Source organism: Python bivittatus, unplaced genomic scaffold (assembly GCF_059951505.1).
Source record: "Python bivittatus isolate LINGU-HERP-01145 unplaced genomic scaffold, Pbiv_v1 ctg000020_np1212, whole genome shotgun sequence".
NCBI lineage: Eukaryota > Metazoa > Chordata > Lepidosauria > Squamata > Pythonidae > Python > Python bivittatus.
The window spans coordinates 10,638,994-10,652,893 of record NW_028277030.1 but is presented as its reverse complement, the minus strand read 5'-3'; the positions used below and the strand labels follow the sequence as shown (position 1 = coordinate 10,652,893).

At 39.2% G+C, this 13,900-nt stretch overlaps 1 protein-coding gene across 1 annotated transcript in view; it reads left to right on the top strand.

Annotated features, from left to right (window-relative positions):
• PCSK2 (proprotein convertase subtilisin/kexin type 2) overlaps window positions 1–13,900 on the top strand; it is a 114,912-nt gene that overhangs the window by 48,239 nt on the left and 52,773 nt on the right. Inside the window, exons 3-5 of the mRNA XM_007428284.4 lie at window positions 136–249; window positions 2,913–3,021; window positions 7,627–7,664. Of these exons, the coding sequence (XP_007428346.1) occupies window positions 136–249; window positions 2,913–3,021; window positions 7,627–7,664 (261 nt within the window). The remainder of the gene's footprint in view (window positions 1–135; window positions 250–2,912; window positions 3,022–7,626; window positions 7,665–13,900) is intronic.

Below are 13,900 nucleotides of genomic sequence, written 5' to 3'. Positions count from 1 at the left end.
TGTAACCAAAAATAAAATTAACATCTTCTTTAGGATCTTTGCCCCTGCACTTCTAATTGTAAAATAAGGTAAGTGAAACAAAAGTGCTTGTGTTCTTTTACAAGCCCCAATGGAGTGTGTAATTGACCTTTACAGGTAAAGAAAGCTGTGCAGCAGGAAGGTTTTGGGAGGAAGAAGAGAGGATACAGAGACATCAATGAAATTGACATCAACATGGACGATCCTTTATTTACAAAGCAGTGGTACTTGGTAAGCAGACCTAACCCTTTCCTTTCTCACAGCAGGAGAATGTATTTGCCTGATAGGAGGCCCTCAGGTAGAACTTGGAATAAAACAATGGAATGATTCAGAAATATAATTTAGTTACTTTTGGCAAATTGTAAGCTCTTTTAAAGGGACAAATCAAATTTACCATTAAGGTGTGGAGCAGCTTTTTTGGAGGTTTTTCCTGTACTGCCTTGGAAAATTTTAAGTTAAGAAAGCTCTGTGTGGATATGCTAGGTAGCCTTCTTCACTAGGTTTCAGTTGGCATATTGCAGATGGGATAGAGAGTGCCCTTCCCTTCCCTTCCCTTCCCTTCCCTTCCCTTCCCTTCCCTTCCCTTCCCTTCCCTTCCCTTCCCTTCCCTTCCCTTCCCTCCCCTCCCCTCCCCTCCCCTCCCCTCCCCTCCCCTCCTTAACAAAATGTGGCTATTAGAATAATACTGTGGATGGTTCCTGAAAAAAGAGATGGAGGGGGAGGAGCAGGATGAAAAAACTGTATGCATTATAGTAAATATCCCTTTGAACTGGCAGGATGAACACCACTCATAATGCAGTGATATCCTGCTTAGAAGAATTACCAAGGATAGATTGGGCCAATTATCTCACTGGTCCAATCCATCCTTTGGCTAACACAGAGCAATGTAAAATTGCAGGTAAACCTGGCCACTTGAAAACCTTGCCAGCCAGGCCTATTTGTTAGCTAACGTGGACTGCACTGGCTAAAAAGTAGACTGATCTACCTGAAAATCTTGTCAGTTCAGTCAAAATACTGGCTAACATGGGGGAGAGTGTGTGTGCTAGCCTATAAGTAGACTTCCCTGCCCCAAAGCCCTATTGGTCAGGGACAAACAAAGGCACTCTTTGGGGACAGATGAAAGAGGCAGGTAGCTCTTTGTTTTGCAGACTCAGATCACTTCCCCATAGCTCTCTTCTGTGCCCACATTTTTTCTGGAGCCAATTGCAGCTACATTAACTGTAACTCCCTTAAACCAGTCCTGATGATAACAGACTTCACTGAGTGGATATACCACTTCCTGGTGGAGCAGCAGTTCCACTTTTTTGGTAGCTGTTCATGAGGATTAAGTTTCTCACTGGCACATAAATGATTTCTGCTTCTAGATATCACTGGATGTCCATATGGAAACAAGGGCTACATTGCTGGGATCATATCCAGATTAGCCCTAAATCATAAATTTCCTTAAAGTTTTTGTCCTTATACATAAATCAGTGTGTCCTGTTCCATGGAGAGTTTTGATGACCACTGTAAATAAGGCTCAGGCAATGAAGCAGGACACATAGCAGTGATTGGACAAAGCTGGATATAGCGGTTCAGGACCATGGCCAGTTCTACATATATCAGCTAGAAGTTAGCAACTCTATAACTATAGATCGAATTGATTCCATTAGTTTGTGTTTATATATCAAATCCATATGACTGCCCATCTACCAGAAGGAACTCTGGGTGTGAGCAAGAATAAAGAGAGGATTTTATATCTAGCCCAGAAAAGTCTTTTGAAAGCTCTGCTCTTTCAAAGGCTATAGATAGGTTTTTTTCTTTTTTAAGTGCTCATCTGGAGTCTGGCTTTTACAACAACTTCTTCTTAGTAGATGTATGGGGAGAAAAACAACAATAGTAGTGAGGAAAATATTCAGGGATGTTCCTCAAAGTCTCCTGCTAACTGGAAGAGGCTAAATAGTAGCCTTCCAAGTCATGAGGCAGCAGCAACCGTTCCTGTGTGTCAAATGGGATCTGAGAGAGAAAGCCCAGTCCAGGGAGAGCAGGATCAGGTCTTAATGCATCCTTAGAGCTGCTGTGGCTGGTGGGCTTTTGGTCCTGGGTCATGACACAGAGGCATCTAAAACTGTTCCTCTCTCTGTCTTGCCTTTGATTTTATTGCTCTTTAGATTCTTGCATATTAGATCTGGCTTTTTTGATTGTTTTAACACAGACTGCTATGCTGTTTCTTTTTCTGTATTAATTTGATATTTAATGAATAAGTTGGTTGCAAAGTCTCCTGTGGAGTTATAACAAATACATATTTAATTTGAAATTTAATTTGTTTTGACTGAGAGATGAACTGACTTGCCACATTTTAAGACATGGCTATCTGGATAGCAAATGAGTTTATTTGTTGGTTGAGACTTAAATTTCTCAGAGGCATAATCCTATCTTACGACAAAACAAGAATGCTTACTCTGTTTACCTTCTCAATAAGAAAACTGTCTGGGCTCCAAACTATCTTTAAACTGTGTCCTCTGTTGTAGTCTCATTCTCCTCATCCACAGATGTTCTGTAGCAGGAAGCACTCCACATGGTCAGAACTGAGACCCTGCCATTTTTTCAGTGCTTCATATGACCAATTGCTGGGTTGTGGCATTCAAACTGTATTTCCAATAGCCCCCCACCACAGCTGTGGCATCCAATCAAACAATGAAATCTATCAAGCCTGTTGCGTTGAGACTTAAATGACATCCACATTTTATGCCAGTATTTAAGGACATTGTGCCTCCTTTTGGGTTGCATTTCCAAGGAAATGAAGGCCATTTGGTAGCAGATGAATCAGATGGAATCTCAGTGGATGTAAACATTCTGCTTTGTGCCAAGCAAATTAGTCTCTTATGCTTTTTGTTTGAAATGTGATGCATTAGATCAACACTGGGCAAGCAGATGGGACTCCTGGACTTGATTTAAATGTGGCTGAAGCCTGGGAGCTGGGCTATACAGGAAAAGGAGTAACTATAGGAATTATGGATGATGGTAAGTGAAAACTAAAATATCATGACTCTCTGTAAATTTCACCCTTGATTGTAGCACATAAGGAATGCAATTTAACATTAAAATTGAAATCCATGATTCACCTACTTCAAAATACTGAAATGTTAATGAGAACATTATAAGATATTCAGACATAATTTTTAATAACAAATCATCATCCAGAGAAAGTTCCCTTTGGATACAGTCTGTGAATAATGATCATTTCTTAAATTTAGCCTAGGGCAAAGCATTTAGTTGAAGCGTGTTAGTTTACTAATTTAGAAAAGGGCTAGCAGAAGTAAACATTGAATTAATTTCCATGTGACTCTATGTGTGTGTGTTTGTGTGTTTCCCTGTTGTATTTCTAAAAAGAAAAAAGAAAAGAAAGAAAAGAGATTTCAATGCCTTCCTCCATTTACATGAGCTGGATTTTAAACTGCATTGTAAGCTTTCCCTCACAATGCTAAAAATAATCAGAAAAGTTGCTATGCTTGAACAGATCCACAGAGTCCTATTCTTGCTAATACTGATGCTCCACTGGATAAATGAGGCTGCTTGTCTACCGATAGCACTATCCATTTGCACATGACTCACAGTTCCCTGGCTCCTTTATTTGGGTCCACAGAGCAACTTGTTACATTTTGCAGTGACTGAACACAACTGAGAATTTCTGAGCCCAAGATCTCACTATTAATGTTTTTGGAGGGGGGAGGGGGGATAAGAAGAGCAAAGAATGGAAACACTGCAACTTGCCATCTGATCAATGAACAATAGATTGTTACTGATTTGCACTACCACCATTGAAAAACGTAGGAACAGCTTTTCTGTGATGTCTCAATTCCATCTATTTTGGATGTTCCCATGATTTTTACCTACACAAGGTGGAGGTACTTGAGGAATTAGACCATCATGAGTCCTGGTCCAAAATATCCAGACCCACACCTACTGGATTAGATCTAACTGATTTTGCACTTTAGTGTTATGTCACAATTTCTCATTACTGACATGTACCAAAGCACAGATCTGAGAAAAAGTATGGATTAAAATATATATTTTGAGACAGTTAAAAAAATACCTATTGCCATAGAAGTAGAATGGAATGGACAAGGGTGACATTAGAATGACGCTACCCCAAAAGCAGTTGGAAACTCAGCAGAGCTAAGCAAGGGTGCCAACACATTATGGTGGTTTAGAGCTTCATCAAAGAGGAAAGACAGAGGGGAGGAAATGGCTTAGTTACATCTAATCAGCCTCCTGACTATGTGTCAATCCAGAATATCTAGCCTCAACCCATTGTGAGTGCCTGCAGCCAAAGAGGAGTAATGAGCTAAATCATGATCATCATCTGACCTTTGGCTGCCTACTAGAACCCCTTAATATTATGAAAACACAACATGGTCTGCCATAAGGTGCAAGATCAACAGCCCAAGTTCCTAACTCCTGCCTCCATATGGTCTTTTTCCCTGCCTCTCACTGAATAAAGAGAAGTACCCAAATATCAGATGAAAGTAACCGATCTTCTAAAAAGAATAGGCAATTTCTAAGATAACTTTGATGACAAGTGAAGTACAGCCCCTGCACACCTTGCAATTGTGATTATTGATTTTTTTTTTTTGCAAAGTTTTATAAAGAACAGCTATGATGAAAAGCAGTGCAGGTTGGAAGATTCGTAAATAGAGAAATGAAATTGCTGTTTGAAATGGGAGTCTGCAGAATGTTGCTGTGCTAGCTACAGGGAACATGTATTATATTTGTGCATGGAGGTGGAATTGACTTTTTATTCCAGCCATCACTGTCATTCAGAAACATTTCTTTTATGTCCTTTCCCATTTCTAGCCTGCTACAGAAGACCATATTAATGTATGATTACGGTTTTCCATACTGCAGCTGTAGCTAATGTGGTTACAGCTGGAAAATATGCCACTCTGCCTAACTGTTCCGAAAGAATAAAGGTTCTGGAATAATGTATTAATTGGCATAGTTGTTACAAATAATAAATTGACAGAGGGTTTTGTATGCATGCTGTACTCATCGTGCTAGAATTCTAGGCTTTCAAAATTCTGGTTCTCAGCTGGGATACAATGTGCAAATGAGCACATACCTATTTCCAGGGATGGCTTAATGAATAAGATGCTTCAGTCTGCAGATGATTTGGGATCCAAGGAAAGGGCAACACATAATTGATCGTTACCACTGCATTATTAGGCAACACTAATAATGTTGTATAATAATAATCTAGAGGTGCGCGGACCATTTTGAAATGGAAGTGAATTCAAAACACTTTTTTTTTTAGTCCAAAGCACTCTATTACGAATTTTCTTCAATCTGGAAGTGGTTTAAGGTCAAAACACCTCTCTTTCAAGCTCAAACCTTCCTCTTTTGAACTTGGACACTTCCAGTGATCAAAACAGCTCTTTTCATCCTCAAAACAACCACGCTGTACTAAACATGGAGAATTTCAAACTCAAAATAGAGAATTTCAAATCCAGAATGCTTTGCACAGTTCTATAATAATCCCAAGATGGGTGTCTTGTGGGATTTCCTACCTCAGATACCAAAATAATGTGATTGATTCCTACAGGGACTAGCAGGGTACAGACAGTCTGCAGAGAGCAACAGCACAATCAAAGCTCCTTCCATTTTTTATGTGCCTAAAAGTGGATGAAACTTCCATTACCTTGTTGCAGCTGCCATCTCGACTTTTTTGATGTCCCTTTATAGTAGATTCTTTCCTGATTTATAAGCATCCTTTGGTGAATTCAGACCAAAGATTGCTTTGAACAGATCCACTACCTTTCCTTGGTTCTTTCCCTCATCACAGTTTCCATTTCCCTTACCTGTACTTCATACATACCTGGCAAGTGTATTGTATTAGATTGGGGCTGGAGGAGAGACAGGGAGCTGAAACTGCACAGACAGTAGTGCCCCATGTTCTGAATACATGGAAATCATTCTATGTACTCATAAGCCTAGATGGCTGGCAACTTATGATGGTCAAGATCTAAATGGATTTGCAAATTTAGCCAATCAGGTCCTCCCAATGCATCTACATGAACAGTAAAACTTTTACTTCTTTTTTTTTTTATAAGATGTATATTATAATGGAAAATTCAGGGTTTTTTTTTTTCTAGTGAGTAGAGCAGGGAGTTCACTTAAAAAGAATAAGAGGAGGAGGAGGAAGAGAAAGGAAAAGGAGAAGGAGGAGGAGGAGGAGGAAATAATAACAATAACAATGTCATTTGACGTTTATGGCCACTGCATGTTTGCTCTTACCCATTGGTGACTTGAAATTGACTGCACGTTTAGTTTGCTAATCACACAAGGAAAATGCATTTAGTGGAATATATTTGTTTTTAATGGAAGGTAGTTTATATTTTACGGCTGAAAGTTGATACATCTAAATGTTAAGTTCTTCATCCAAACAGCAAACAAAAAAGGGTAATGTTTTTTTCTTTAATGTGGGAACGTGGGAATGATCATTCATGATCATTCCTCCAGAAGGAACAGACAATTCATGTACACCAGATACTTTGGTTTACAACTCTCATAAACCCCAGGCACTATAACCAATGTCAAGGAAATTTATGGGAATGGCAATCTAAAACATCTACTGTAGTGGGCACCAGATTTCCAAAAAAAGCTAGGAAATGCAACTTTATTTGAAAATGGCTGTAATGCAGTTTTCCTTTCCCTTACTACAAAATTTTCTGAAAGATCATACTGACCACATATATTTGGATTGGCATTAGGAATATCTGACAATCTGAGATGAAGTTCCAATCAGTCTGGATGCTCTCTAGTTTGAAGCAATTTGAATAATAAAAGAAGCATTAATGTACTGTCCATGATGGCAAAAGGTAGCAGTTCTTCTCCTCAGTCCCCTTCACAGTGATTTAAGAAGTGGAAAAATTTGTGGCAAGTATAGTATCCATTTCAGAAACAGAAGGCTAATGCCTTCATGACTGTAGGCCAAATCAAGATATATAGAAAAGAAGCTCCTAAGGGAAAAGAAGAAACAATGATTGGTTTTATATAGAACTGTTGCAATGAAAAATGGCAAGAAGGGTACTATAAGAATCTTATAGCTGTCATCTATCATGGGCATCCAGGGAGGGGAAGGGGGCAAACATCATCATGAGGTAAGCATGCAAATAAAAATGACTCAAGTACTTTAGTTAGAAGTCATGACTGCATTGCATAATATACCATTTGTGTGATAATGTCATGGCACATGGGTTACCATTTTGACATCCTTGTGGCTTGTTATGAATTTTGCTGAATGACAATTTCCAGTTTAAGATCACCGATGTCCTTAATTCTGTTGAAGTTGTTGGCTTTGTAAGAATCTAATTTGACAAATTAGGGTCAGTTGTAAGCCTAAACTATCTGATCAGTAAATCTGTCAGCCTAATGTCTATATCTCAGATTCTCACCCATTTCTGGCCTGTAAAACCTACCAGCCTACATAAGAAGTCTTAAGGCCCATGTTTTACCTTGGGATACACTTATTAACAAAGAAAATGGATTTCACAGCTAATCAAAACATCATGTGTTCTACTATTTTTTCTTCAATATGTTTATGACTGATTGCTGCCATTGATTTTTCAGGAATTGATTATCTTCATCCAGATTTGGCTGCCAATTATGTAAGTACACAACTTCCTTCAGGTTACAGTTCTACATTTTTCTGGGTAATTTTTTTATATGAAATATTTAGCTACTTGAGAATATTAATACCATAACTATTGTTGATTTGGGTGGATAAAATGGGTACATACAATTTGTAATCTCCATAATGAACATAGGAAGGCAGTTCCTGTTTAATCTGCCAATTTGTGAATCATAGCAGATATATATTCTTTATAGGAAATTACATGGCTTTCATACTCGAAATACATTTTATTACTAATATTCAAATATGCATAATTTCAAAATCTTCCTTTAACGTAGCTATCACATAGTGATAGCAGCCAAGATAATCTCCAAAAAGTTATTACATGAACTGAAAGAAATAACATATGGATCTGATGATTAAAAATATTAAATACACAGGACTTTTTCAATCTTATAAAACCACCTTCTTTTAATTTATAGCATTAGAATGTAGCAAAATACAAAGGCAAAAATAAATTCTTTCATATCTGCAGGACTCTAGAATGTGATGAGAATAAAGAAATGCATTATTAAAGTGCATCTGATGGAAGAAATATGGACTATGCAAAGCTCTTCATAAAAATATTTGGATGCAAGACCAAATTTTCCAAATCCAGCACATACTTATGTCAGAGAATTCATATATTCATGTTGCACAAATGTTTGTAAATGTAGCACCATGTACTACCTGAGAGAAGTAATTGATCCTGGAAGGGATGTTTACTTTCCAGATAAGGTAGATCCCAACATTAACGTAGGTCCCATTCTTTGAGTATATAAAACAGCAGGTTCAGCCTTCACTGTTTCCATTTAAAAGATCTCAAGTGGCAAGGTTGGGACAAATCATATCTGATAGCTTGGCGAATTGCTATCAATCATAGCAAAGAAATCTGAGTTAGGTGCACTAAGAGGTCAGCAGAAAACAGCTCTGTGGCTAAACTCAGAAGATGAAAATACAGTGGTACCTCGGGTCACGAACACTTCTATTCACGAACAATTCGGGTCACGAACAACACTGTTCGCAAAATTTTGCTTCCATTCGCGAACTCCGCATCAGGTGACGAACAGGATCCACGGCCATTTTCCCTGCTGTGACACGTGGTCATGGCTTCCTGTAGGGAGGGGGACTCTCCCTCCAAACAATAACCACCTCCCCACCCGCCTTCCTGTCCTCCACGCCAGAAGTCGCCTCGAGCAAGGTTAGTGTTCTCTCTCTTCGTACTGTACTTTGTTTCATATTTTTGTGGTTTTAAAAAAAATACATATGGTTCAGAATGGATTAATTGTATTTACATTGAACCTTATGGGAAAATTTGATTTGGGTCGCGACCAATTCGGGTCGCAACCAGAGTCGCGGAACGAATTACTTTCGTGACCCGAGGTACCACTGTAAGTCTTTATCAAAAATAAAACAGAAGGTTAGGGCTAGACATTAGATTCATCAGTTGATGTGGATCAAACTTCTGTTAAAGAAACAAGAGCAGGCCAGACAACTCTTTGTCAGCTTGCTATTCTATTCTTCAGTTTTTTTAAGCAGGCTTTTTTTAATGATTCTGAAGCATAAAATAAAGCAAGTAGAGAGAATGAGGGAGAAATAGCAAGACGGACGGATGGATGGATGGATGGATGGATGGATGGATGGATGGATGGATGGAAAAGGCAGAAAATTGGATAGATGTGGTGTGTACTATACGGAAGAGGCACAGTTATTTTTATTATCCTTAAACAGTTTGCAGAGTAGCAACGATGCCATTTTTTTCTGCCAGAAAATGCAAGGATCAGAGCTCCAGTGCGAATACATTTATATGCATGTGATGTACACCGCCACATGCTCCAAACCCAGCTGAGCTTTTTTAAAAAAAGCGACTAATTTTAGGTCATTCTTCTTGCACTGGTAGGCTTCAAGCCAATCATACAATAATCAGAACGTCTAGAGAGGGAATCATCCTAGGGTTAGGCTGAATTTTTGTTTACTGTGGTGAATATAGGCATGCAGGCACCATGAAGGAGCCTTTCAAGATGAGTTCAAGTCTGAGAAACAGCAGAGCTTTATGGAATGACGTATAATTGCTTTAGATTGATATCTTTCCTTGAAAATGGCAAATGCTCTGATTTAGGGATAGACTTTAATGCAGCTTGTGGATATAAGGAAAGGACAATGCTGGTCCTTGTGCTGCTTTATCATTACGTACATAACTTACAATGTAATTGCCTGATCTACTGGAGCAACCTTTCGCTTTAGAGGTTACAGAATATTATGCAGCAGGCTCAGGGCAGTAGATCTAGGAGGCAATTTACAACTTTAAATCCCTTAATTAAAAAAAAAGCCAAAACAAATAATGCTGCTTCAACAGAACAAAGAAACTTTCCTAAAAAAAGAGTTGTTATGATTCAAGATTCATATAAACATTGAGCCTACGCTTTTAGTAGCTGGGCAGGTTGGGTTGAGGACACAAATGTAGTCAACTCATACCTGCTCTCTCTATTCTTTATTGAGCAATGGTGACTGAGGCATTCAGATTCAGTCACATGTGAGGGTAATACTCTGTTTAATAAGGAACCTTATTTTACTGTTTTATCAGAATTTCCGATCATGCGAAGACGTCTACTCATCTTTCCTTTCTGCTCAGTGGGAACGATGGGAAGGCGGCCAGGGACAGTGCAAGGCTTGCATACGCATCCTTGCCTTCATTATCTTTTTAATCCTCCCATGTACAAATTCATTGTCACTACCCAAAAGAATTGATCCAACTCTCTGTCAAGTATATGGCAGATTCACCTTTAGATTTTGATGGCATTTACACAGTGGGGTAGCTCGCTGCTATAGTGACTCACGCTGACGATAGATGGAGTCATGCACGTCATGATTTAACACATCTTTGAAATCTCCCCACAAGAAACCTTCTGTTGAGTGGGAAGAAAAGGCACATGCTGCCAAAAGAAGAAAATTAGAAACAGAGCTGATGAAATATTGTACAGGGTAGGTGACATTTACAACTGCCCTTTTGAATTTCCTCTGGCAGCACAATGTATACAACACAATGTGACAGAATACATAATGGGCTATTTTAAACAGAGGTGACCGGACAGCACAGCACAATTAAGATGACTTTTAGTTACACTCTTTGGATGAGGAGAATGGAGTTTCTACTTTGGCTACCATTGGCTGGAAATGTTTGGTTCCAGCTAAAGGGATTCAGTAGAGAGATCACTGTAAGAAGTAAGAAATATAAAATAGTGGAAGAATACACGGGCTGAATGTAGAAGGTCTAGGTTATTGTCAAAATATCTAGTATGACTGAGATGGACTATGAGGTGAGCTAGATGGACCGATGGCATGGCTTTGAAAGAAGGTGATTGCATTCTCTCGTTTAATTAAGCCAAAATCATTTATTGAATAAGCCACAATTAGGGAGTTTCATACATTTATGATGTTTATTTACAAAATTGAGCTGAGCACCTGAAACCAAGTGGACTCTAGCCAGCTTACAGAATGTACCCAGTAAAAACGGTTCAAAATAAAATTTATTAAAATAGCAAGTAGAGATAAAAGATTAAAATTATAGAATTATGGAAAATAGTTCAGCTGGGTACTGTTGATTCCCAAAGGCATTCCAGAAGGGCCATGTTTTCACCTGCTTCTAGAAGGTCATGAAGGTGGGGTCCATCTGTGCTCCAGGAGGCAACTGTGAGTCCTAAGGTAGACCAGGTCAGGAAACAGACACTAAAAGAATTAGTGAAACTCTACTTGATTGTTGTAGGGTAAATTAACAGAATTCTGAAAACTGATCAGAGTTTCCCTCTGCCCCCTCTTATACTAAAGAGAATCAAGGCAAGGTTTTCTTGAATTTCTTTCTCCTTCTTCCTTCCCAGGGCTAAGCTGTTCTTTATGCAACTCTTCTTGCATTCCTTCTTCAAAGTTAGCTCTATACTCCCCTACAGCAACCTATACCAGAAGCTGCTACAGAGAACATTTGTTGTCAGGCTCCCTTATGCCATATCTTCTAGTAGGTGAGGAGTCTTAGCAGGTTCTTCATAGTTGTCCAGGTAGGATGAACAGAAACTATTGGGGAAAGATGGTCCATAAGATACCCAGGCTGCAAGCCATATGAAGCTTTATAGGTAGTGACCTCAAATGGCACTCAGAAACCTACTAGCCAACAGTGCAGCATCCACAGCAGAAGTGTAATGTGTCAGTAGCATAATTGACTACTAAGCATTCATGGACCAGGTGAGGTTTCCAAACTCTTTCCAGGTGGTCTTCAAGGACAGCCCCATGTAATCTAATCAAAAAATGATAGGGTCATGAGCTATTGTCTTCAGTGCATTCTGTTCCAGGTAAGGTTGCAGCTGGTGCACCAGCCAAGACTGTGCAAAAACCCTCCTCACCATAGTGTCCACCTGCTCTTTGAGCAGGAACCATGTGTCCAGGAAGATCCCTGCAAATCTGCTATTTCTGGGGGAGCACAATCTCATCAAAAGCCAGTCCTTGACTCAATCAGCCTCTGAATCAACAATACTCTATATTGTTAGGGTTGAGTCTGAACCTGTTTTTCTCCATCCAGATCCTAATAGCTTCCAGACATCTGGTCATGACAGCTACTGTACTTCCTAATTGGACCAAGGTATATAGCTAGGTATCATCTGCGTATCACCCTGAACTGGTGGATGACCTCTCCCAGTGTTTTCATGTAGCTTTTGAACAGGATAGGAGAAAGGACTGAACAATGAGGTAATTTGGGCATATCCTGGGAGTAAGGGAGCAATTTGTAATTCCTTGGGAGTCAAGAATCCAGTTTGGGACTGCCACTGCTGAGACACTTGGTAAAACAACAGAGTCTGACTTTGTTTGTTTGTTGGTTTGCTTGCTTTCTTGTTTTGTGAGGGTAATAACATTATTTGAGACTGGGAAAAGGGATAATTGGATCAGTTTAAGAATCACTGCCCTAAGCCATGGTTCCAAATGGTATCACACTAAGCCACAACCCAATCCATCATGATGAGTTCATGTAATGTGAGAATCCAAATGGTGTCTTCCATCTCTTTTTCCTAAGTGAAACTGCTTCTGTCACAACAATCATTCTGGAGAGATGAAGCATGATACCTTTCTGTTCCATCTCTTTGACATTTTCTGCCCAGCAAAAACAGACTTCAGACTGTTGGGAAGATGATATGCAAGATACTCCTTCAACCATTGGGTCACAATGTAGGCTGAAAGAGCAACTGTCCAAGTCCAGTTAAGAAGCAGCTTATGACTATTACTTGATGAAAGTGCAGAAAGTTCCATGAGAAAGGGCTGGATATAAGTAAGAGACAAGTGATTTGGAGAACATCCAAAGATTTAAGTGGAGGGAAAAAACCAGAATCCTGAATACAAGATGGATGTCAATACTTTGGTATAGCTACCAAAGCCTCTTTACATGGAAAAGATGCACAGCCAAGCCATCTTTTTTAAAAACTGACCCAGTTGTTGTTGATTGCAATAGCCATTTACATTTCTCACTATGTCCTAACTCTGTAGCACTGTGAAAAGCTGCAGTTCATCAACCAGTTGACCCTTGGGGTATATTTTTTTCTGCAGCCTCTGCCTGGAAAATGTGCTACTGCCCACGAAGAGGAAAAAGGAACAGGTGCCCCATTGAGCATTTCGTGCATGGCCTTTTCAAACCTGGAATCAGCTCTAGTTAAGGAGACATGAATCTCACATACACCCCATCATCTAAAATGATATGAAACCATTTCAATGTCTAAACACTTCAACAAGAGTATTCTCAGAATCTCTTCCTTCTTCCCTACAAAGAAAGAGTCTGATCTATCAGTTTTTCTTGAATCAACATCAGGCTGAACCTGAGTTAGGATTCAAACCTAAATACATTCAAGTTGTCCAGCAGGATGGGAGATTTAAGGGACAAGATTTCTAATCCAACTAGGCACCTCTCTATTAGAAAACTAATATACTAAAATCTCCAACTTTCACTAGGACAAGTTGCCAATGCCTGAGAGTCAATCCTGAAGAAGTTCAAGTCAGGAAAATCATCCAGCTGACAGCTTGAAATTAAAGTGTTATCTAAAGTAACAGCTGGAGGAACAATCAGAAAAAGCTTCCCTGCTATAGTACACGATATGAGTGCCGTTGTATTCACGTCATAAAATTGGCTTTCAGTTAATTGTCTCTCAGTTGCATTTGCTCATTTATTGGGAGTATCTCCTGATAACTACAGGCTAAGGA